At 21.6% G+C, this 20878-nt stretch overlaps 11 protein-coding genes across 11 annotated transcripts in view, besides 52 other annotated features; 3 read left to right on the top strand and 8 right to left on the bottom strand.

Annotated features, from left to right (window-relative positions):
- Positions 1 to 1625, bottom strand: part of EDI_096280 (uncharacterized protein) — a gene marked incomplete at both ends in the record, with an annotated part of 1976 nt that extends 351 nt beyond the window's left edge. Inside the window, 2 exons of the mRNA XM_001733443.1 lie at positions 1 to 987; positions 1050 to 1625. The exon at positions 1 to 987 is cut by the window's left edge and continues 351 nt beyond it. Coding sequence (XP_001733495.1) covers positions 1 to 987; positions 1050 to 1625 — 1563 coding nt within the window. The remainder of the gene's footprint in view (positions 988 to 1049) is intronic.
- Positions 30 to 64: a sequence feature (AT_rich).
- A 95-nt stretch (positions 1626 to 1720) lies between the features above and the next one.
- Positions 1721 to 1745: a sequence feature (AT_rich).
- Positions 1746 to 2272: 527 nt separating this feature from the next.
- Positions 2273 to 2400: a microsatellite.
- Positions 2401 to 2513: 113 nt separating this feature from the next.
- Positions 2514 to 2690: a microsatellite.
- Positions 2520 to 2631: a microsatellite.
- A 105-nt stretch (positions 2691 to 2795) lies between the features above and the next one.
- Positions 2796 to 2877: a sequence feature (AT_rich).
- Positions 2878 to 2945: 68 nt separating this feature from the next.
- Positions 2946 to 3096: a microsatellite.
- A 9-nt stretch (positions 3097 to 3105) lies between these two features.
- Positions 3106 to 3135: a sequence feature (AT_rich).
- Positions 3136 to 3147: 12 nt separating this feature from the next.
- Positions 3148 to 3222: a microsatellite.
- Positions 3223 to 3230: 8 nt separating this feature from the next.
- Positions 3231 to 3378: a microsatellite.
- Positions 3298 to 3467: a microsatellite.
- Positions 3468 to 3477: 10 nt separating this feature from the next.
- Positions 3478 to 3560: a microsatellite.
- Positions 3561 to 3624: a microsatellite.
- Positions 3625 to 3626: 2 nt separating this feature from the next.
- Positions 3627 to 3812: a microsatellite.
- Positions 3813 to 3843: 31 nt separating this feature from the next.
- Positions 3844 to 3994: a microsatellite.
- A 1-nt stretch (position 3995) lies between these two features.
- Positions 3996 to 4140: a microsatellite.
- Positions 4141 to 4142: 2 nt separating this feature from the next.
- Positions 4143 to 4177: a sequence feature (AT_rich).
- A 12-nt stretch (positions 4178 to 4189) lies between these two features.
- Positions 4190 to 4373: a microsatellite.
- Positions 4374 to 4389: 16 nt separating this feature from the next.
- Positions 4390 to 4569: a microsatellite.
- A 4-nt stretch (positions 4570 to 4573) lies between these two features.
- Positions 4574 to 4667: a microsatellite.
- Positions 4576 to 4722: a microsatellite.
- A 19-nt stretch (positions 4723 to 4741) lies between these two features.
- Positions 4742 to 4884: a microsatellite.
- A 118-nt stretch (positions 4885 to 5002) lies between these two features.
- Positions 5003 to 5159: a microsatellite.
- A 12-nt stretch (positions 5160 to 5171) lies between these two features.
- Positions 5172 to 5242: a sequence feature (AT_rich).
- Positions 5243 to 5600: 358 nt separating this feature from the next.
- Positions 5601 to 5757: a microsatellite.
- A 218-nt stretch (positions 5758 to 5975) lies between these two features.
- Positions 5976 to 6038: a sequence feature (AT_rich).
- A 266-nt stretch (positions 6039 to 6304) lies between these two features.
- Positions 6305 to 6369: a microsatellite.
- An 88-nt stretch (positions 6370 to 6457) lies between these two features.
- Positions 6458 to 6512: a microsatellite.
- A 511-nt stretch (positions 6513 to 7023) lies between these two features.
- On the bottom strand, positions 7024 to 7738 carry EDI_096300 (uncharacterized protein; the record flags this gene model as incomplete). The annotated part of the gene is made up of 3 exons (XM_001740068.1): positions 7024 to 7193; positions 7238 to 7323; positions 7533 to 7738. The coding sequence occupies 3 exons, from the start codon at positions 7736 to 7738 to the stop codon at positions 7024 to 7026; spliced, it is 462 nt and encodes a 153-aa protein (XP_001740120.1).
- Positions 7739 to 7891: 153 nt separating this feature from the next.
- Positions 7892 to 7954: a sequence feature (AT_rich).
- A 79-nt stretch (positions 7955 to 8033) lies between these two features.
- Positions 8034 to 8214: a microsatellite.
- A 43-nt stretch (positions 8215 to 8257) lies between these two features.
- Positions 8258 to 8307: a sequence feature (AT_rich).
- Positions 8308 to 8410: 103 nt separating this feature from the next.
- Positions 8411 to 8595: a microsatellite.
- Positions 8532 to 8710: a microsatellite.
- Positions 8649 to 8827: a microsatellite.
- Positions 8828 to 8860: 33 nt separating this feature from the next.
- Positions 8861 to 9009: a sequence feature (AT_rich).
- Positions 9010 to 9022: 13 nt separating this feature from the next.
- Positions 9023 to 9062: a microsatellite.
- A 39-nt stretch (positions 9063 to 9101) lies between these two features.
- Positions 9102 to 9125: a sequence feature (AT_rich).
- EDI_096310 (uncharacterized protein) lies at positions 9120 to 9866 on the bottom strand (the record flags this gene model as incomplete). The annotated part of the gene is made up of 1 exon (XM_001740069.1): positions 9120 to 9866. One exon carries the CDS (start codon positions 9864 to 9866, stop codon positions 9120 to 9122), a length of 747 nt encoding a protein of 248 aa, XP_001740121.1.
- Positions 9475 to 9495: a sequence feature (AT_rich).
- Positions 9763 to 9790: a sequence feature (AT_rich).
- A 30-nt stretch (positions 9867 to 9896) lies between the features above and the next one.
- Positions 9897 to 9930: a microsatellite.
- A 405-nt stretch (positions 9931 to 10335) lies between these two features.
- Positions 10336 to 10558: a sequence feature (AT_rich).
- A 73-nt stretch (positions 10559 to 10631) lies between these two features.
- Positions 10632 to 10693: a sequence feature (AT_rich).
- A 420-nt stretch (positions 10694 to 11113) lies between these two features.
- Positions 11114 to 11680: a repeat region.
- Positions 11681 to 11692: 12 nt separating this feature from the next.
- Positions 11693 to 11760: a sequence feature (AT_rich).
- Positions 11761 to 11798: 38 nt separating this feature from the next.
- Positions 11799 to 11848: a sequence feature (AT_rich).
- Positions 11849 to 11859: 11 nt separating this feature from the next.
- Positions 11860 to 12037: a microsatellite.
- Positions 12038 to 12097: a sequence feature (AT_rich).
- A 37-nt stretch (positions 12098 to 12134) lies between these two features.
- On the bottom strand, positions 12135 to 13286 carry EDI_096320 (alcohol dehydrogenase, putative; the record flags this gene model as incomplete). Its single annotated transcript, XM_001740070.1, has 1 exon — positions 12135 to 13286. The coding sequence occupies one exon, from the start codon at positions 13284 to 13286 to the stop codon at positions 12135 to 12137; it is 1152 nt and encodes a 383-aa protein (XP_001740122.1).
- A 74-nt stretch (positions 13287 to 13360) lies between these two features.
- Positions 13361 to 13462: a microsatellite.
- EDI_096330 (uncharacterized protein) lies at positions 13413 to 14633 on the bottom strand (the record flags this gene model as incomplete). The annotated part of the gene is made up of 2 exons (XM_001740071.1): positions 13413 to 13527; positions 13588 to 14633. 2 exons carry the CDS (start codon positions 14631 to 14633, stop codon positions 13413 to 13415), a joined length of 1161 nt encoding a protein of 386 aa, XP_001740123.1.
- Positions 13798 to 13874: a microsatellite.
- A 247-nt stretch (positions 14634 to 14880) lies between the features above and the next one.
- On the bottom strand, positions 14881 to 15399 carry EDI_096340 (uncharacterized protein; the record flags this gene model as incomplete). Its single annotated transcript, XM_001740072.1, has 1 exon — positions 14881 to 15399. One exon carries the CDS (start codon positions 15397 to 15399, stop codon positions 14881 to 14883), a length of 519 nt encoding a protein of 172 aa, XP_001740124.1.
- A 76-nt stretch (positions 15400 to 15475) lies between these two features.
- Positions 15476 to 16678, bottom strand: EDI_096350 (phosphatase, putative; the record flags this gene model as incomplete). Its single annotated transcript, XM_001740073.1, has 2 exons — positions 15476 to 16324; positions 16382 to 16678. The coding sequence occupies 2 exons, from the start codon at positions 16676 to 16678 to the stop codon at positions 15476 to 15478; spliced, it is 1146 nt and encodes a 381-aa protein (XP_001740125.1).
- A 260-nt stretch (positions 16679 to 16938) lies between these two features.
- EDI_096360 (uncharacterized protein) lies at positions 16939 to 17349 on the top strand (the record flags this gene model as incomplete). Its single annotated transcript, XM_001740074.1, has 1 exon — positions 16939 to 17349. The coding sequence occupies one exon, from the start codon at positions 16939 to 16941 to the stop codon at positions 17347 to 17349; it is 411 nt and encodes a 136-aa protein (XP_001740126.1).
- Positions 17350 to 17415: 66 nt separating this feature from the next.
- Positions 17416 to 19185, bottom strand: EDI_096370 (mitogen-activated protein kinase kinase kinase, putative; the record flags this gene model as incomplete). Its single annotated transcript, XM_001740075.1, has 2 exons — positions 17416 to 18909; positions 18970 to 19185. The coding sequence occupies 2 exons, from the start codon at positions 19183 to 19185 to the stop codon at positions 17416 to 17418; spliced, it is 1710 nt and encodes a 569-aa protein (XP_001740127.1).
- Positions 19186 to 19244: 59 nt separating this feature from the next.
- Positions 19245 to 19285: a sequence feature (AT_rich).
- Positions 19286 to 19312: 27 nt separating this feature from the next.
- EDI_096380 (uncharacterized protein) lies at positions 19313 to 19819 on the top strand (the record flags this gene model as incomplete). Its single annotated transcript, XM_001740076.1, has 2 exons — positions 19313 to 19706; positions 19758 to 19819. The coding sequence occupies 2 exons, from the start codon at positions 19313 to 19315 to the stop codon at positions 19817 to 19819; spliced, it is 456 nt and encodes a 151-aa protein (XP_001740128.1).
- An 85-nt stretch (positions 19820 to 19904) lies between these two features.
- On the top strand, positions 19905 to 20819 carry EDI_096390 (uncharacterized protein; the record flags this gene model as incomplete). Its single annotated transcript, XM_001740077.1, has 1 exon — positions 19905 to 20819. One exon carries the CDS (start codon positions 19905 to 19907, stop codon positions 20817 to 20819), a length of 915 nt encoding a protein of 304 aa, XP_001740129.1.
- Positions 20666 to 20702: a sequence feature (AT_rich).
- Positions 20812 to 20844: a sequence feature (AT_rich).
- Positions 20845 to 20878: the final 34 nt, after the last annotated feature.

The following is a 20878-nucleotide window of genomic DNA, read 5'->3' on the forward strand; positions in this document are numbered from 1 at the left end:
TGTGTTTGTTTGAATAAGATAAAGTGGTCTTATTAATTTCATTATTAAATTAAAAATAATAAATGATTCTAATTCATTTCTACTATATTCCATACACAACGCACAAATTTCATTCATCCCTTGCATATACATTGTTTCCATATCATATATCCCATAACACATTAATATTCTTTTTAATGCTTCTACAGGTTTATCTGTCCATTGAATATTGTTTAATACAGTTCTATTTAAATCTTTTTCAATTTGTGTTTCAATTGAACTAATATCTTTCCATCGTTTCTTTTGTTCAGGAAAGAAAGAATTCCATTGTAATTGAAGTGTTTCATACTTCTTTTTCCAAAGATTTAATACATCATTTTTTTTTAAGTAATCTTTCATTTCTCCTTCACAAATCATCCAAGCAATACACCTTGATTCATCATCACATCCAACATATTTAACAGCATTTTTAACTTCATTCATTTGATTATGTACTTCAATATATTTAGTAGTACAAGAAGAAATATCTAATGTATGACTATTCATCCATTGTTTTCTTGAAGTAATTCTAATTGGGTCTTCATTAATTTTTTTAGTATATAAACAAATCATAGACATAGATTTTCTAAACGATTCATTGTTACATAACTTAGTTTCTACTTTATAATATCCTTCTTTTTCATCTCCTTTATCAAGATTTAATTTAATTCCTTTTTTACTTATACTTTTTAACATAATCTCAATACATTCACTTGTTTCAAATTGATATACAGGAATACTAAATGGTAAAACACTACTAAATTCAAATGAAACTTCATAAATCATTTGTGACATTAACAATGAACTTTTTCTTGTTTGTTTATATTTAATACCAATACAATCTCTAAAACAAAAATCTACTTTATATTCATTAATGTCATTTACTGGATTTTGCCAATGTCTTGATAAGAGATCAAATATTGGTTCCATTTTAATTGGAATAAAATCAAAATAAACAAATCCATTTAACTATTTAATTGAGTTTTATATTTACTCTTTTTTACGTTTAATTTATATTAGTAATAACAAACTGATGTTAAATTAATTACTCCTTTGACCGTCCATTGGTCATTAACTTTAACACGAACATCTTGAATAAATCCTAATACTTCTGTATTACTATTCATATGATGTGTATGTTTTACACTAAGTACAATTCCACTTGGTATTTGTGTTGGTCCATTAGGTTGTATAATTTCATCAAAAGAATTATCTTGGTTTTTAGATGTACGAATTGCTTGACGAGGTTTATAATCTATCTTCTTTTCTTCAGTTTCTTCTGTTTTTGTATTTCCAGTAATTAAAGAAATATCTTTTGTGGTTTGTCTTCCATGGTCTTTTGTATTATTATTGTCATGATTATTTTCTTTATCAACTCCTTTCTTTCCAGGGGTTGTTGGAGTTGAATTACTAACATCTTCTTTACTTTTAGATTTTTTTGAAACCATTTGGAGTAATGATGGTGATTTTCTTCCACTTTTATCTTCTTCAATAATAACAGGAAAATACCCTTTGTTATTTTGTTCTTTTTTTAATGTCTTAACTCGGTTTTGTGGCAATGGTTTTGCAAATTTACGTTGTTCTATTAACGGACGTTCATCACTCATTTTCTTTAAATTTCCAAGTTTTATGGTTTTTTATTTAATTTTTTCATTTTTGGAATTTATTTTCGATTGAGGGAATAGAACTAATTTTGTTGAACTTTATTTTATTTAATATTATTATAAGTGTAACAAATGAAAAGAATGAGCTGTAAATGAAAGAATCAATAAGAAAATAGCTAATAAACCAGCTATTGTCTTTTAAGCTGTTTCAAAAAAATACAATATAACACGACATAAATAACTCAATGTCATAAAGTAAAAATGGTATTGATTGTTAATACCAAGTATAACTATAAAGATGAGAAAGTTAAAGAATAGATGAATAACCTAAAAGATAAAAAAACACAGAAGAAAATAAAAAACTAATAAAAGCTAGTTTATTATTGTTCCTCCTCTGACGAAGCAAATCTTATTTGTTTATGCTACTAAAATAAAAATTACTAAATTAAATTTCAGTAGATCTTAATTTTCCTAGTTTATTTTATTTATCTAAGATTAGTTTATTCATTCTATTGAATGTATTGTTCATGAGGTACTTTTATATCGGTATATTTATATTGTATCAACGTTATTTCATTAAATATTTCAAGCTCACAATTATTATATCTTTTAAAATTGTTTCAAAATAGTTTATGATACTTTGTTTGTTGATTATTTTATTGTTTCTTTAACAACTATTATATTTATTGATATTATTATTATTGGTATTACTTTTATTTCAGTATTTAATGAATATTATTTTCTCTTGATCATTCTATTCATTTCCACTTTATTATTAAATATTAGACTTACCTTTTTATCACTTCATTTTATCATTTGTTATTCGTATTTACCTTCTATATAAATATTTGTTATTTATGAATCACCTTTATTAATTGTTTCTTGTTTCAATAATTGTTCATTTTTTTATTTTCTATTCTTATTTTGATTCTACTTATTTCATTTTTATGAAGTTAGTTTCATTTTTTCTATGTTTCTTTATCATTTATTATATTTATATCATATTTTACATTCGTTACTCTCAATATGTATTCATTTGTTAAATCATGTTTATCCATTTGTATATTTTGGGAACCGAAATAAGCAAAGAAATATGTATCTAAATAAAAAAAATACAAAAAAAGGGCAAAATATTTTGAATCAATAAAATAATAGTTTTTATTATTTTGCTCCTAAAAAAAATAAAAAAATAAAAATTAAATTAAATACTCATTCTATATTCATTTATATTTCTTTATATTTTATATCATTTTATGGTAAATTGTTCTGAATTATAAATGATTCAGAAATGATATTTGATTTAATGTAAGTATACATTTTTATTATTATGTTATTATTATGTTATTTATGTATTTTATTATTATATTTATTTCTATTATTGTATTATATATATCATCATATTATCTATATATTTTATATTATCATATTTTATTAGTTGTATATTCTTATTATTTATATTTTATTTTATATATTAATACACTTCTATTTATATATAATTTATTATATATTAATACATTTCTTTATCTTATTTTCATTTTGATTATATTTTTATATTTTATATCTTCTTTCTCTTTATATTTATTATTATTTTATTTATATTATATTGATTTTATTTATTATTTCTTTTATACATTTTCCATATTATTATATCATTTCTTTTCTCTTATTATTTCTTTATTATTTATTATTATTTATTTATTTTTTATATCTTCTATCTATATCATATGAATTTATTATTTATTATATATTATATATTACATATTATATACTAATCATATAACATTTATAATTGATTATATAATATATTTTTATTCTTTTCTCTTCTTTTTTATATTATTTTATTTTTTGTTGAATATATTTGTTTTTGTATTTTTGTTATTTATTTTATTTCTTATTTTTGTGTTTATTTTATTCTTATTTATCATATTTATTATTTATATTATGTTATATTTGATTTTATTAATTATATTAATTAGTATTTTATTAATATAAATATTATGTTTATTATTTTATTATTTATTTATTTTTATTATTTATTTTATCTTTTCTTATTATTCTTTTATTATTTTATGTTTATTATATTTTATTTTTTTATTTCTTTTTCTATCTATTTTTCTATTATTTTTATTTATTATATATATTTCTTTTATTCTTATTCTGTTATTATTTATATTTTTTATTTATTTTATTCATTCGATTGTTTAATAAAAAATATATTCAATTTTATTATTTGTTTATTATTATTATTTATTTTTATTTATATATTGATTTGATTAATATATTTGTATTATATCATTTTTATATTTATTATTATTTATATTTTGTATTATTATTTATTTATTATTATCATTTTTATTTTTATTTATCATTTTGTATTATATTATTCATTATTTCATGATTTTAATATTTATTATGAAATCATTTATTAATCATTTCATTTTATAATGATATATTAATTAAATTATTTTGTTATATCACATTGATTATTTAATATTTAATGATATAATTTAATCCTATAAGATTAATATAATAGATATAAATAAAATGATAATATTGAAACAATCATTTAAAATCAAAAATAAATAATAAGAAAGAAGAATATAATATAAATAATAAAGAATAAAGAAAAGAAAGATAATAAAAGAAATAAATAATAAATATAAATCAAATGATAATAATAAAAACAAATAATAAATAAATGATAAATAAATATTAATAATCAAAAATATAATAATAAAAATTAAAATTAAATCAAATCAAAATAATCAAAACAAGAAATGAAAATAAGAATCAAATGAAAATAAATAAAATAGAAAAATAAGAAATAAAGAAATAATAAGAATAAAGAAGAATAATAAGAAAGAAAAGAAATATAAATAATATTAATAATAAATTAAAATAAAATAAGAAATGAAAAATATAATAATAATGATAAATAATAAAAATATGAAAGAATAAAGATAATAATAATATAAAATGATGATATTAAAGAAATTATTAAAATATAAAATAAAGATAAAAGAAAACAATGAAATATAAAATAAATTCATTTTAATTTAAATCATTTAAATAATTAAACAATAAAATTATTTTATAATATTGAAATGTTTCATAAATATAATAAAAATGAACAAATAAAAGAATAGAGAAAAATAAATAAAAGAATAATAAATAATAAATTAAAATAATCAATATACTAAAAAGAAAAAAGATAATAAATAATACATATAAATAAAAATCATAAAAATAAAAAAGAATAAAATATTTTGCATAAATAAAATAATGATAAATAATTTGCATCAATAAATTAAACGCTTTTTTATTTCATATTTCTAATTTCTATAATAAAAAATGCATCCATTATTTCATCATTATTTTCATCTTTTATTTTCTCATTTTGAATTATTCTTTTTTATCTTCTTTCTTTTTATATTCTCAACATTCTACTTTTATTCTTTTCATCTTCTTCTACTTCTTAATTTCACTTTTTCTTTTATATCATTCTTTCTCTTCATTTTTCTCTTATTTGCTTTTTTTCGTTGCCAATAGTAAATATAATAAAATTATTTAATAATATTTTTATTATCATGTTATAATGATATTCAATTAAATTATTAAATGACAATGATGAAATATGAATCAACCATTGAGGAGATAAGAATCAATAAAAGTATATTTAACTAAATTATAAACTCTAAAATAACTAATAAGAAACATCAAAAAGTTTAATGGTTTGTATTTGTAGTGATATTACTTTTATTTATCTTAATTTTGTAAAATATTGTAAAATATTTGATGAAATATTCTCTCATAATATCATAATTTATCAATATATTACATCTCCAAATGAACAATATTTACAATAATGATTATATTTCATGAAATGATGTTAAATAATATTATTCAATACATTATTAATAAATGAATTGATTGTAATTATGGTGATAATCAAATAATAGTAATAATTGATAAGTTTGAATAACATAGTGATATTTCATTATTTAATATACTTATATATCATAATATCATAATATTATTATATCATATCTTATTCAATAACTTGATTTAGTATTATTTAATCAATTAAAATATCATACCAGAATGAATAATACTAATTTAATTAATGAAATATAATCTCATCAATCATTTCAAAATATAAATAATTGTGATTATGAAATAGGTCAAATATATTTGAATATCATTGAAATAATTATGAATGATTTAATTGATACAATTACTAAATCATCATTACATCTTATTTCAATGAATAATGAATCAATAAGAAAAGAAAATGAGTCAATAACTAATCATATGAAAAATATCAATAAAATCAATACACTCAAATATTACTTCTATATTAATTTAATCATTTTTTAAATGGTTTATTATTTCTATAATGTATATTTATGAATTTAAGAGAATAAACAATGAATTAGAATCAGCAACAAGAATAAATAATGAAAATAAAATAAAGAATTAACATTTCATGTTTTCATTAATTAAAATTATCTGAACAACAAATGATTGACTTTACATCCATGAAATAGAATAAATGAAATTGTAAATGATTAATAAATAATTTTTAACCCATGAAATTAAATAGACATACAAAGTAACACGCATAGAATAACAGAGTAAGAAATAAAGAAAAATAATGAATTAATCATTTCATTTTATTTTTTAAATGAAAAAAATAATATAGTAAAATATATAATAAAATATAATAAAATAATAAAGAAAAAAAAATTCCATTTTATTTCCTTTACTCAAAATTAACACTAACTACACTTTACTTCCCTTACTATAATATTAAATAAAACAGTTCATATTTCATTAATAAACAAAAGAATAAATAATAAGAAAGAGAAATAAAAAAAAAATGAATACAAATTATAATCAACCATAAACTCCTTGTATTTCATTTGTTGTAATTTTATTGTTTCATTCATTACCATTTATTAGAAACAACTTTTTGGTATTCTTATATTCTTCTTTAACTCTTGTACACATCCACAATTACTAAAACATTCATATCCAAATGATATAATTATCGATGGTATATTAATTGATTTTAATGACTCACACCCATCAAAACAATAACATCCTAGTTCACTTACTGATGATAGATTTAATTGATATTAATGAGGTAATCCTTTGAAACAATTATTTCTTATTTTAGTAATTGTTGAAAGAATAATAAATTCGTTAATATCTTTCTTTTCCATCTTTCCATTTATTATTTTTAGATTTTTTAGTATTTGAAAACTTAACAATATCAGTTCATTCATAAATACTTTTTCTTCACTTATATATTTAAGACCATGAAGAGTAATCTCTTTTAATGAAAGACATTTGAAAAAAAAACAACCATTTCCTATTTCACTAACTGATGTTGGAATATTTACTGATTTGAGTTCACCACAACACCTAAAGCATCCAGATATTTTAGTAACTGTTTTGTTGGTATAACAAATTTGTTAATGTCTCTTCTTTCTATTTCTTTTCCATTTATCCTTTTTAAATTACAAATCTCAAAAGATGTTATGTTTTGTTCATTTATAAATATTTTGTCTTTACATATGAATCCAATGTGTTCATAGATGTTAATACTTTACATCCATTAAAACATTCATTTCCTATTTCAGTTACCATTGATGGTATAGTAACTATTGTCAATGTTTCACATCCTTTAAAACAACTACTTCCTATCTCTTTTATTCATGTTGGATATTAATTGTTGTTAAATGACTAACATCCATAAAAACAATACCTTTAAAGTGAATTAATTTCTAGTGGTATTGTGTTATCATATTCCTTTCTATCTTCTTCTGTATATTCAATATTTTTAAATATATTTTCTGCTTCTTTTTCTTTTAAATATGTTGAATATTCTACTTTATACCATATTACTTTTTTAATATTCTTCCATCATTAAATATTTCATCGTCTTCATCACAAATATGAAATGTTTCAATATTATGAAAGAGTTTTCTTGAATATTTATTTAAAGAAATTGGATTAAAATGAAATCGTTCCATATTTCCTTGAAATCTTTTAATTCCTATTTCTAAATTAATAAAATCATTAATATCATCAAAATACATTGATACTATCATTATTTCATTATATCCTAGCTTCATTCTTGATTTTTATTCTAAATCCATATATTCAAATTATTAACAGGAGATAAATTATATACAACAAGAGAGTGATAATGAATATGATTAATGAATTAAAGAGATGAAAGTTGAAAAGAATTAATTAAGTTGTATTTTAAAAATGAATTAAAAACAATAATACAAGAATTAAATAAAATGATAGAAATAAATAATGAATATACAGAATGCATAGAAAAGAATGAATATTTTATAAAGAAAATAGATGAATAATAAATCATCTGATTTTGCAAACATATAAAAGAATGAAGATATGACAATAATTTAAAATATTGAAATAATTAAATATTAAATTGAATGAATATATTCAAATATTAATAATACATGAAAATATATTACTAAAATGATCAAGAAAACTAGATATAACAATAATGAAAATATAAAATAATGTAAATATTGTACAAATATTATAATATCTATATCACATATATTATTAGTATACAAAATGAGAAAGAACTGATAAAATGATAATATAAATATGTAAATGAAGAAATATTTAAATATATAATCATGGAATAATATAAAGAAATAGAAAAGATATTATACAATATCTACTTCATTATATAACATCAATAAATTGTTTAATTTTAATTACTTATAACAAATACTTATTAACATGAGATAATATTAAATTTACAATAAGAATAGAATTATATCATCAATATAATAAACAAAATAAATAGACATTAATGATGTAATTAATATACAAAATGAAAATATAACAACAATGATTTAAATAAATAAATTAAATATAAAATATTACAAAATAATCAATATAAAGATAATATAAATATAAATCATTCAATTTATGATAATTAATAAATGATTTAATCATAAATTATCAATAAAAAATAAAAGAAATAGATAATGATATAGATAATAACAATAAAGTTACAAATAAATGAAATATATTATGTATTAATTATATAATGATGATAGTTGTAATAATATAAACTCATAATCTATTATATTCAATAAAATACTCTGATAATACAAAAAGTGAAGAAATTAATAATAATTATAACAATATAATTTCTCAAAACAATAAAAACATGAATAAACAAATAAATTCATTATATAAATTATATATTTTCATTATTTTTGTAGATTAAATATTCAAAATTATAAATTTTCTTTGAATTCATATGGTATTTTGGAAAAGAGATAAAAAAATTATTTAGATAAATATTAAATATATTGAATTTTATATTCTGAGAAGAATATTTAATTTGAATTAAGTTAATTTAAATGAAATAAAACTAAAAAAATAGTTAATTAGTTGAGTGATTAAACTAAGAATAACTTTTAATTTAAAATTTTATTAAAACTCTTTTACCCATCCAACAAAATATGCTTCAGTACTTAAGTATCCTAAATTAGGATCAAAAATATATTTAATATATGTTTGGAATCCTAAAATATTATATCCAAAGGTAAATACACCAACATCTTCTTTATATTTTTCATCTTCCATTTGATCTTCTGTTTTTTCTCCCATTTCAACTTGTTCAACTTTTCTTGCAACAAAAGTAAATGGTTTTTGTAATTCACTACATGATAATTGAAGATAAATAACATCAACAAATACCATAACCCATAATCCATGTATTTTATGTCCTAACTCATTTGTTGGATTAAATGTCATTGAAAGAATAATAGAAATAACAACATTACACATTAAAATAATTAAATAAATTCTATGAACTAAATTAGCTAATTTAGTAAATAACAATGGTCGTTTATGTTCAGTAATTAATGTAAATATTGGATGTGTTCTAAATGCAATAATTCCAAAAACCATATAAATAAAATAAAGTCCAATTGCAATTGATGCAAATACAAGTTCTGCTTTTACCATTTTTTTTCCATTTTCATGTTCAGTAACACTTAATGCAATACATGCTATAATAAGTCCTGATATTAAACTTAATATTTGAATAATATGATGTACAATAAAATGTATCATTATTTTTTTATTTCTTTTAATTAATTGAAATGCACGATTAGATGATGCTGCAATAGTTTCATATGTTTCATCTGAAAGCAAACGATTTGTATCCTTAAACATGAACTAATCTAACTTTTCTATTTAATCTGCTTTTTCTTTTTCTTTTTGTTTTCTTTTTTTTTTTCAAAAATGAAGTGAAAGTTCAATTATCAAATTACTTTACTAACAATTCAATTCATCATAAAATAAAACTTTCATTCAACCAATAACATTCATCATCTATTCATTTGAAAATAAGATAAATCAATTGTCAATGATTTATAAGATACTATTCTATTAAAACAAAAAGATTATAAATAAATGACATTGTCAACACTTCAAACGTTGATGAAATTAATGAATCACTATTATACAAGACACTTTAATGTATATATTCAATAAAGAACATTGTACATTAAATAAAAGATTTTATGTATTGAAATCAAAGAATTGTTAGTATTAGAAACGTTAAAACAACAAAAAGAATATAAACAAGTACTAAACAGAAAGTGGGATATAAGAGAAAACAATAATCTAAACAATAAACATGTTTTTAAATACTTTATTTCAAATACATAAAAATAAAAAAAAAATGAATTAAAAACATATAAATGATGTAAAGAATTATAGTAAAGAATTTAAATGAAATATCAATGAATTTAACTGTTATTTCAATAGAATAACATAATTGTAATGAAATTATATACCATTTAGATTTTTTAAAATTAATTTAATTTTATAATTATTGTATTAATTCATTAAATGAATAATAACTATAACATTACATAACTCCATTCATATCAAAAATAAATAATTAATATGAAATTGACATCATTTTAAGGAATGAAATATAAAAATAGATAATAAATGATATTTAAAAGAACTAAAAATTAAAAATACATAAAAAAGAAGAATGAACAATAACCAAGAAGAAAGAACCAAAACAGTCCAAAAACTACAGGCTATAAGAGATTCACTAAAAAGTAAGATAGATGAAATAATGAAAAGTACCAAAGAATATAATGAAAGTTCTGAGAAAGTATTACAAAAAGAGATAATTGGAATGTCCAATGAAAATACCATAACTGGAAGTAAAGAAATTAAAGGGGTTCATGATAGAAACGAAGAGTTAATTGGAAGAAATGAAATTGTGATAAACCAAATAGAAGAGGGTATTAAAATACTGAATCAAATGAAAGAGATTTATGAAAAGATTAATTTCATTGGATGTGAAAATAAACAAATACCAACAGATCAAAGAACTATCATTAATGAAATTATAGAACCAGAAGAAAAAAGAGTTAATGAAATAATTAATCTAAACTTAGAAGAAGAAGAAGAAGTTCAAGGTAAAACAAATGAAGAGAATATGATTTCATCAGAGCAAATAGAACAAATAGAAGAATGGACAAAAAGAAAAATAGGAAATATAATATTTGATTCAAATAATGATGATTGGAATGTTAATACATCAGTATTTGGAGAAAAAATAATGAATAAAGGGTATTTAATAATTGTTATTGAAGATACAGAAGGAAATAAATTTGGAGGATATGTTAATTGTAAAGTTAATAAAGATAATAACTTCATTACTACTATAAATTCATTTTTATTTTCATTAGAATCAAAAGGAAGAATAAAAGGAATGAAGAAATTTGATATTAAATGTCCACAATATGGATTTAGATTGTTTGGTCAATCAGATGATTGGTTATTTACATTTGGATCAGGATCTGATATTCGTGTTTTAAAATCAAATAAGAAAGTACAGTCATATTGTAAACAAAGTTCTTTTGAATATGAAGGTATGAAAAATGTACTTTGTGGAAAAGAATTTCCAAAGCGATTTACACCAAAAAGAATCATTGTAATTGAAATGAAATAAATTTTATTTAAAATAAAAGAACAATTAAAATTAATAAATTAATTGAATATTAAAATAAAACAATTTCATTTATTAAACATTTATTTATTACTTCATTCCTTTCTCAATATTTGTTCTCTTTTCTTTTGAATTTATCTATTATTTTAATGTTTATATTATAACTTTTATTCTTATAATACTTTCAATATAAATTTAATTTATTTTTATTAATAATATAATATTCTTTTAATCTTTTAATACTAATTATATTTAATTTTAACTCTTTAAATAACAATAAATTAATTAATATTAATTTGTTTTGTAAATAATTAATAGATATTTTAAATGAATTTAATTAAATTATATATATTTATTTATTTAAAATTAAATAAAAAAGTTATATTTTATAAAAAATTTATATTTATTTCTTCAAAATAAAATATAATTTCTTTTTCAATTTCTAAATACTGATTTAATTTTAGAATTTAGAATATATCATTTAAGATAGTCTTAACTTCTTCATATGAAATATCATGATGTGCTCCAATTCTTCTTCCTTTAAATTTACTAGCAATTTCTTCTACATGTGAGTGATCAAAATTATATTTACTCATTCTTGTAATTCCTCCTACTGATTCAAAGAATTTAATTGTACAATTAATTCCATCTTCTGCTGTAGCATTTTCTATTCCAAATACTCTTTCTGCAAGTTGTGCAAGTTTTTTTGCATTCTTTTCTTTATTAAATCTCATTACTCCTGGACATGTCATAGCAAGTGATGCTCCATGTGCTACTCCATAATATGTAGTAACTTCATGTCCAATCATATGTGCTGCCCAACATTGTTGAATTCCTGTTGCAAGAATTCCATTTAATGCATATGTTGCTGCAAGACAAAAATCTGCTCTATATTTATAATTATTTGGTTCTTCAATTGTTTTTGGTCCTGCTGTTGTAATAACTTTTAATATTCCTTCACAAAATCTATCTACTACTGCTGATGAATCATAATGTCCAATATATTGTTCTATAACATGAACATATGAATCAATAACTCCATTAATTATCTGGTTCTTTGGAAGTGTAAATGAATGACATGGATCAACAATTGCAAAATATGGTTTAACTAAATCGTTACATCCAAGTGCTTTATCTTTCTTTCCATAATTTGTTACAACAAATAAATTATTTGTTTCTGTTCCTGTTGCTGGAATAGTTAATACTACTCCTATTTTACTTTTTGGTGCTGATGCTTTTTCCATTTGAGTAAACATATCAAATGGATCTTCTGTTGCTGTCCATTCCATTGCAAGTGCAATATATTTAGTTCCATCAATAACTGATCCTCCTCCTACTGCTAAAAGAAAATCAATATTATTTTCTTTTGCAATTTTAACTGCTTTCATACATGTTTCATGTGCTGGATTAGGTTCAATTCCTCCAAATTCTACAATTGGTTTAACATATTTCTTAACTTCTTCATATACTCCATTCTTCTTAATAGATCCTCCTCCATAAATCATCATTACTCTTGCTCCTTTTGGAATGAGTTCTTTCTTTTCGATTTCTGAACTTGCCCCTTTTCCATAACAAAGAATAGTTGGTGATTGGAATATGAAATTATTAAATGTATTCATACTTCTTTTGTCTTCTTGTTCTTTTATTAAGTTCTTTCTTCCTTAAATATTATTCAAAACGTGGTTCTTCGTACTTTTTTTTATTTTCTTTTTCTTCTTTTTCAACTTCCTTTCTATTTTTTTATATTATTTTTTATTATTTCTTGTTTTTTCTTTCTTTTTTTTTATTTTTTCTTCATCTTTTAATACGAATTCTTCTTTTTCGTCCGAAATCTTTTTTCTTTTATCTTTTCTATTTTTTCTTTAAAACTTTAAATTCTATCCTCAAATTACATTCTAATTATTTTAATATTTCTCTAACTCTTTAAGTAATTCTTCATATTCATCTTCTGAAAACTCTTTTTCTTCTATTCTTGATTTCTCTTCTTTTATGTCACTATTTTCTTTAAATCCTTCCAATGTTTTTTGAACCTCTTCACTTATTATGACTTCTTTATTTATTATTATCTCCCCATTTCTTATTTTTCTTAATTCTTCCATTTCCTTTCTTAATATTGCAATCTCTTTATCATTTTCTTTTTTATCTTTATCTTCTTTTTTCTTTTCTTCTTTCTTTTCTTCTTTCTTTTCTTTTTCTCCTTTTATTTTTTGATATTTCAAACATTCTTTTTGATGTTCTTCTTTGTAACACATAGGATAATATAATCTACATCCTTCACATTCTACTGCCCGATATTTACATTCTTCAAACAAATGTTCATCCATCTTTTCTTCTCGAATATCATTTTTACAATACTCACATTGACTTATCTTGTTTGATACTTTCCATTCTTCACTTTTTATTTGATCTTTTTTCATAGCTTTAACTATCTCTTCTGCTTCAAACGGATGTTGAATACTCAATTTAAAGTCTTCTCCTTTTAAATATCCATATCCTTCACTTCCATTAACACTCTCTACCTCAATATAAATCTTTTTAATTCCACAATGTATTGGAAGATAATATGATAGAACCATTCCACTATAAACACAGTGAAATCCCTGCAATAATCCTTTCATCACTATTTTGTAATTCTTTGAACAATAAAAATATGGATCCAATGGTCTAATCTTGATTTCTTTAACTTCTTTTAATTCTGAAAAGACTAGATTCCCTCCTTCTATTGCATCAAATCTTTCACACTCTATCTGAACTGTGTCATCTTGAGATACTCCTCCTACTACCCCAATAAAACGTTTCTGTGAAATTGTTTGTAATAGACAATAATATTGTTTCTTTCTTTCTTTACAAAGACTTTCATACTCTTGATAAAGAGTCTTAGGTAATCTGATTATATCATTATAAATCGTTTTGCCTTCATTATTATCACATGAAATAACAACAGTCTTAACTTGATCTGTTTGCATATCACTACAACTAAATACTTTTTTAAGTTCTTTTTACTATCAGAAAAGAACCATTATAATGAATAAAATGAATTCTAATTATCATGATCTAATTGTTAGAATAAACCCTTAAATAATTGCTAGACTTTTATTTTTAAATTCTAGTGTTAAAAAATGATATTGAATGAAGATGTTATAAAAAAAGAAACCTAAGTTATTAGCAAGAAACAAATAACTTATTAAAAAATAGAGAATGAAATAAATAAATTTAAAAGTTACTTTCATTTATGGTGTTATAATATAATTGTAATACTTCTTTTTTAATAAAAGGAGATTGAATTTTATCTTTAGTAAGAAAAACAATACAAAGAACACCAGATGGAACTAATTTAGATTTGTATAAAGGAGTGTCATCATTAATAACCCAATTGTTTTTACTAAACGGTTTTCTTAAAAGAAATGGTATGTCAATACATATTTCCTTTATAAAATTATATAAATCTTCAACAGTTTGATTGGGTTTAAATTTTCTAATTAACTCAGTTCCATCAGGTAATTTAAATTTAATCATTGTTTTTGGTAATGCAATTAATTTTTGTAATCGTTCTTCTTCAGTTATTTCATCTCTAAATTTAAATTCTTTTGGTTTTGATTTGACCAATTGAAGAGCCTCTTCTTTAGTTAATTCATAAAAATCATCAGATTCAATTAATGAAGTTTGATATCCAATAAATCGTTTAATTTTAAGTTCAACTTCCACTATATTAAATGATAACTTAAAGTTCATAAAAGAATGAATTATTGAGATATGAAGTTTTTAAGTAGAAAAAAAAGAATGGAATAAAATAAATAAATAAACACAATTATAAAAATGTCATATCCAATGATGGTGGTACTGGATATGATGGTACTGGTGATGTTATTAATTGTGGTGTTGTTTGTTTATTCATAGAAGCTCTTGTTACAATCGAGTCAATAGTATTAAGTATATCAAATGAATGAATAATTTTATCATGTAATAATTCATTTTCTTTATTATTTTTAATACTTTCAGTTTGAATAATAATTTTATAATTGTCAGGTAATTTAAATGAATTTTTATTTTTTCCTTCATTTGCGTCTTGCATTTGTTTTAAACTATATTCATATTTTACATCATTTTCCCAAAAGAAAGTATTAATCATTAATCTTCCAATAATATTAATCTTTCCTTTTGACATAAAACAAACCATAATAATAATATCTCCTGACATATAATTCTTAGGAAAAATTGTTGTATATTTTCCATCTATTTCGTTTAACTTTTGTTGTATATATAACATCGGTGGATGTTCATTATGATGACTTAATGGATTAAAATAAAATATTGGAGCTGCATCTTCATATCCAGAAACTCCTATTTGAAATCCAAATGTTTGTATTGAAACAATTCTCATCATATATTGTGGGATAGGTACATATTCACTAAATGTACGATGATAACAATCAAAATAATACACATACCTTACTTGACAGGGAGCTGTTACTCCTCTTTTCTTTTTTGACCTTCTTTCTCCAAAAAGGTATAATGACTCTTCTGTATTTTTTGCTTTTCCTAATGCCAATAAAACTGAACATACTACAATTCCTGTTCTTCCTCTTCCAGCTCGACAATGGATAACAGCAGTGTTCATTTGGTCTTCATTTAAATAATTGACAATTTCATTAACTATCTAAGATAATAAGTTATTATCTTCTTTATTAAATAAAGAATAAAGAAAATAACAAACTTGAAGTAAGAAATTAAATTTTGGTGGGTGATGATCAAGAAATCCACAATGTACTACGTTGTTATCAAATGGTGTTGCGTCATATTGTTCTTCTGTTAAATTCCAAATTTTATAGTGATTTGGATGGTTCTTCTTTAAAAATTCTGCAACGTCATTTCGAGAATTTCTCCATTGTTGAGAAAATCCAGTGGCAGGAAATGCCATAGCAATAAGGTTTGGTAAAACGTATGATAAATCAAATAATTTTCCAGCATAAGATAAACATGTTTTGTCTTGTGCTGCAATACTTCTCAACATTTTCTTTTATAATTTTTTGTTTTTGAGTTCTTCGTATCATAAATCTTTAATTTTGTTCAAGGATGTTTGATGTAGCTCTTTATATTGTATTTCCACTCCTTCTCTTTTTTAAAATCCTGAATTTTCTTTATTATTGAACTTTTCTGATAACAAAATTTCTTTAATTCATTTTTTTTTTAACCCTATTTTTTATTCTTTTTTTTTATTCAATCTTTTTTAGTTGATTTGTTTTGTTGATTGATCAAACTATTTTTCAGTTAATGGAGGAAGAAGTGAGAGGATATGAAAAATGGTTAAAAGATTATCGAGAGGAAAGGCGTTGTAACGAATGGTCATTACAACAAGAAGCAGATGAATACGTTAGAAATTTCTTACTTTCAAAAAAAGAAATAAAAAAAGACAGTGATGACTTCCAAGAAGTTGGTGAAGATGGATTTGTAGTTATACCAGAACAATATCGTAGAAATGAATTTACATATTCACAACTTGATCCTGAAATTGCAGAAATTATTGCATCAAAACGTAAACACAAAAAGAATGAAGGTATGGTTTTTGAATACCAACCAGTAAAACGAGTTGAAAATACAAAGAAAGCAAAGAAATTAAGATACAATATTAAAAAGAACAAAATAGAAAAGGTTAAAAAAAGTAGTAAACAAGATGAAGAATAATTATTTGATTGGATATTAAACAAAAATTATACTTTTATTTTTTGAATTATATTGAAGTAATACAATTTAGTCAGTTGCTGAATACCAATTAACAGCTGAATCAATACATTTTTTCCATTCATCATTTGTTTGTTCATCAGGAGCAGCAAAGACATGACCATTAATATAGAAACATAATTTTTTACCATAACGTGCTTCAGGAGCTATTTCAAAATGTCCTGGTTTAAACATAAATGTTTCAATCAGTGTAGTGTCATCTCGAGATTTAAATACAAAAATGAATGTATATTTAATAACTACCCAAACTAATTTCCAACTTTTCTCACTAATTCCTTTATCTTTTTTAACATCTTTTTTCTCTTCTTTTTGACTTAAATACAATAAATTACCTTCTTTTTCTCCATTTATTTTTTGTGGTGTTAATTTACCAAATAATGAAGTTGCTAATAATTCAACTCCTGTTTTTGTTTCAATTAAGAAATTCTCGATTTTTTCTATTTCTTGTACCAATATTTTATTTCTTTCATTAAATGATTCAACTTGTTGTTGCATTGCTTCAATACGTTTGCTTTGATTTATAATAGTTGAATCAACTTCATCGTAACTAATTTGACTTGGTTTTAAATTTACTTCAATTTCTGATGTTTGAAGACACTTAGTTATTTCTTCAACTAAACAAGTCAGAGTTTCCTTTTCATCATCTTCAAAATTATCACTCATACAAATGTCTTGCATGATTTTCTCTAACATAACATATGTTAATGACAAGTCGCTTAATATTTCAAAATCTTCTATTTCTTGATCAGTAACAAGTTTCATAAATGGACATACATTAACAAATAAAGTTCCTGGTTTAAGTGAGTCAGCATTGAAATTATAATTTTCATAAGGTATATGATCTTCTAAAAATTCAGTAAATAAAGATAATATTTCACTATGTAATTCGGTAACATCTTCAAGCCACAGATGATTACGTAAAGACTCAATAGATAACTTTCCACTTGGAACTTCTTCTAAACAACAAATTAAGAATTCACGACATTCATATGATAAATCATTTGGAAGTGTTATTGTATCAAATATTCTTTCAGGGGTGGTTGTATAATCATCATAAATCATTCTACCTGTTAATAGCTCAATTAAAACAATTCCTAAATTCCAAACATCTTTTGTTGTTGATGATAAATCTTCTAAAGAAGATTTTTGAGAAATAGAATCTGGTATTACTTGTTTTGATGTAGTTGATATTTTATGAATCGATGGTGGAAGAAGACCAATACAATTGATTATTCCTTTTGAACTAACAAACGAATTTATGAGAGAAAGTTTATTATAAACAATGTGAGCATTTGTTAAAGCTTCGATTAATAAGATGTATTGCATTGCAATGATTTTTACAATATGTTCAGGGAAAATTACAAACATATTTATATAATCTGAAAGTTGTCCTAATGAAAAATAATCGATAATAATAAATGTGAAACCACCTTCAACTTGAACAACATCTTTATATTGAATAATTTTTTTAATATCTTTATCAAATAGATACTCAACTGTTTTCTGTATTATAAATACTTAGAATATAAATGATTATATCTAATCAAATAATGATTAACAAACTCGAATTGAATCTTCACTTGAACAATATTCAGGATTAATTACATGAATTAATGAAACTATTTCTTTGGTTGTAGTGTTAAATCCACTATACATTAATCCTAATTCTGTTTCTCCTAATAATAGTCCACGGGTGTATTTTCCAATGAATGGAGGAAGCATATCATCAAGGATTCTTCTTGAAGATTTAGGAGCTCTCGATAAATGAAGGGAATTCATTTTATTCTTTTCGAGTTTACTTTTTCGAATGAAAAACAAAAAAGAAAGAAAAAGTATTGTTATTTTTATTGATTTTTTTCAAAAAAAAAATAAAAATTTTCAGATGTTATCTTTTTTAAAAACAAAAATGTCCAATGAACGAATTATCGTTACTTCAATCTCATTATCAATTGTTATAACCTTAACAATTTTTATGTACTCAATAGGACATCATGAAATTTTTGGAATGGTTATTGTTGGGATGTTATGGGGATGTACAAATGTCTTTATGAAACAAGGAATTCATTTTTGTCATAACGAAAATGATACATTCTTTCAAAATGTAATAAATGACATTAAAACTTTAATTACGAGTTATTCATTTGTTATTCCGTTCTTAATAAATCAAACAGGATCTATTTTATTTACTATATTACTTGGTAATAATGATTTTTCATTAGTTGTTCCTATTTCAAATGCATTAACATTTATATTTACTTTTATCACAGCTTATCTTTTAGAAGAAAATCAATTGTCATTAAGTTTGTTTCATAAAAAATGTTAGTAATACAATTTTGTTATTAATAAAATAGAATGTATTACAGGTGTAATATTAGTGTTATTAGGGGTGACTATTTGTCAAACAGCGAAATAACATCATTACAAATTTTTTTCTTAAATCTTTTTTTTTATTTTTTCGTAAAAAAAAACCTAATCCATACTAATAATTATTAGTGAATATGAGCAACATTGATATATTTACTTATGTTAACCAATTATTAACTTCTACTGTACTTTCTATAGACAATAAAATTGGTGCAACCGTATTTACTGCTTTACATTTACATAGTAATAATCCATCAATTAAAATATATTTAGAATATTTAGAAGAATATTATGGAATAAATGAAGATGAAATTAAATTAATTAGTGAATGTCTTGAAAGAAATGACTATAAACAATTAAATAATTTAAACCCATTACTGTTTCATGAAGTTATAAAACAGTCATCATCTGAAACGAAAGAAAAAATTCTTTTAAATAGTCAACAATTTGAAAAAGAAGATATAAGCTGTATTGAAACAATTTGCCAAAACGAAGTATTAAATAAAAAAGTAGTTGAACAACAAAAGAAGGTTAATAATATTCAACAGGCTTTAATGATTCTAAAAGATGAAGTGGTAAAAACACAACTTAAAATTAGTTATAGTCCTATTAAACAAGCCCAAACACCAGTATTACCTGAATCTAATATTCCTAAAAGTCGGAATATCTTTGTATTCCAAATTTTTAATTCAGAGGATGACCAAAAAAAAGTTGAAGATTTAAAGAATCAAAGAATTATGCAATTAAAAAATTCATTAGAAGGATTAGATGTTGTTGACTTTTGGGAAGGATATGGTTCTGGATTACTTCCTAAAATAATATTAGTGGTCATTGAAGAATTAACAAGTGAAACAAAAAAAGATATTGAATCAGTTCATTCTCTTTATCCTTCATCAAAAATTTATCTTATATATCTTTATAAAAAAAATAAACTGCAACATGTTGATTCTAATCAAATCGTTTCATTACAATTTGATATCCAAAAGAAAGACGGTGTATTTGAGCAAGATAACTCTTTTATTCAAATGCTAACTCACTGTCTTAATTAATTTTTCTTATTAAAAAAAAAATTTTCTTCTTTTTTAAGATTGAAATCTAAAAATTTAAT

This window comes from Entamoeba dispar, genomic scaffold (genome assembly GCF_000209125.1).
Source record: "Entamoeba dispar SAW760 scf_1105229462701 genomic scaffold, whole genome shotgun sequence".
Classification (NCBI taxonomy): domain Eukaryota; phylum Evosea; order Mastigamoebida; family Endamoebidae; genus Entamoeba; species Entamoeba dispar.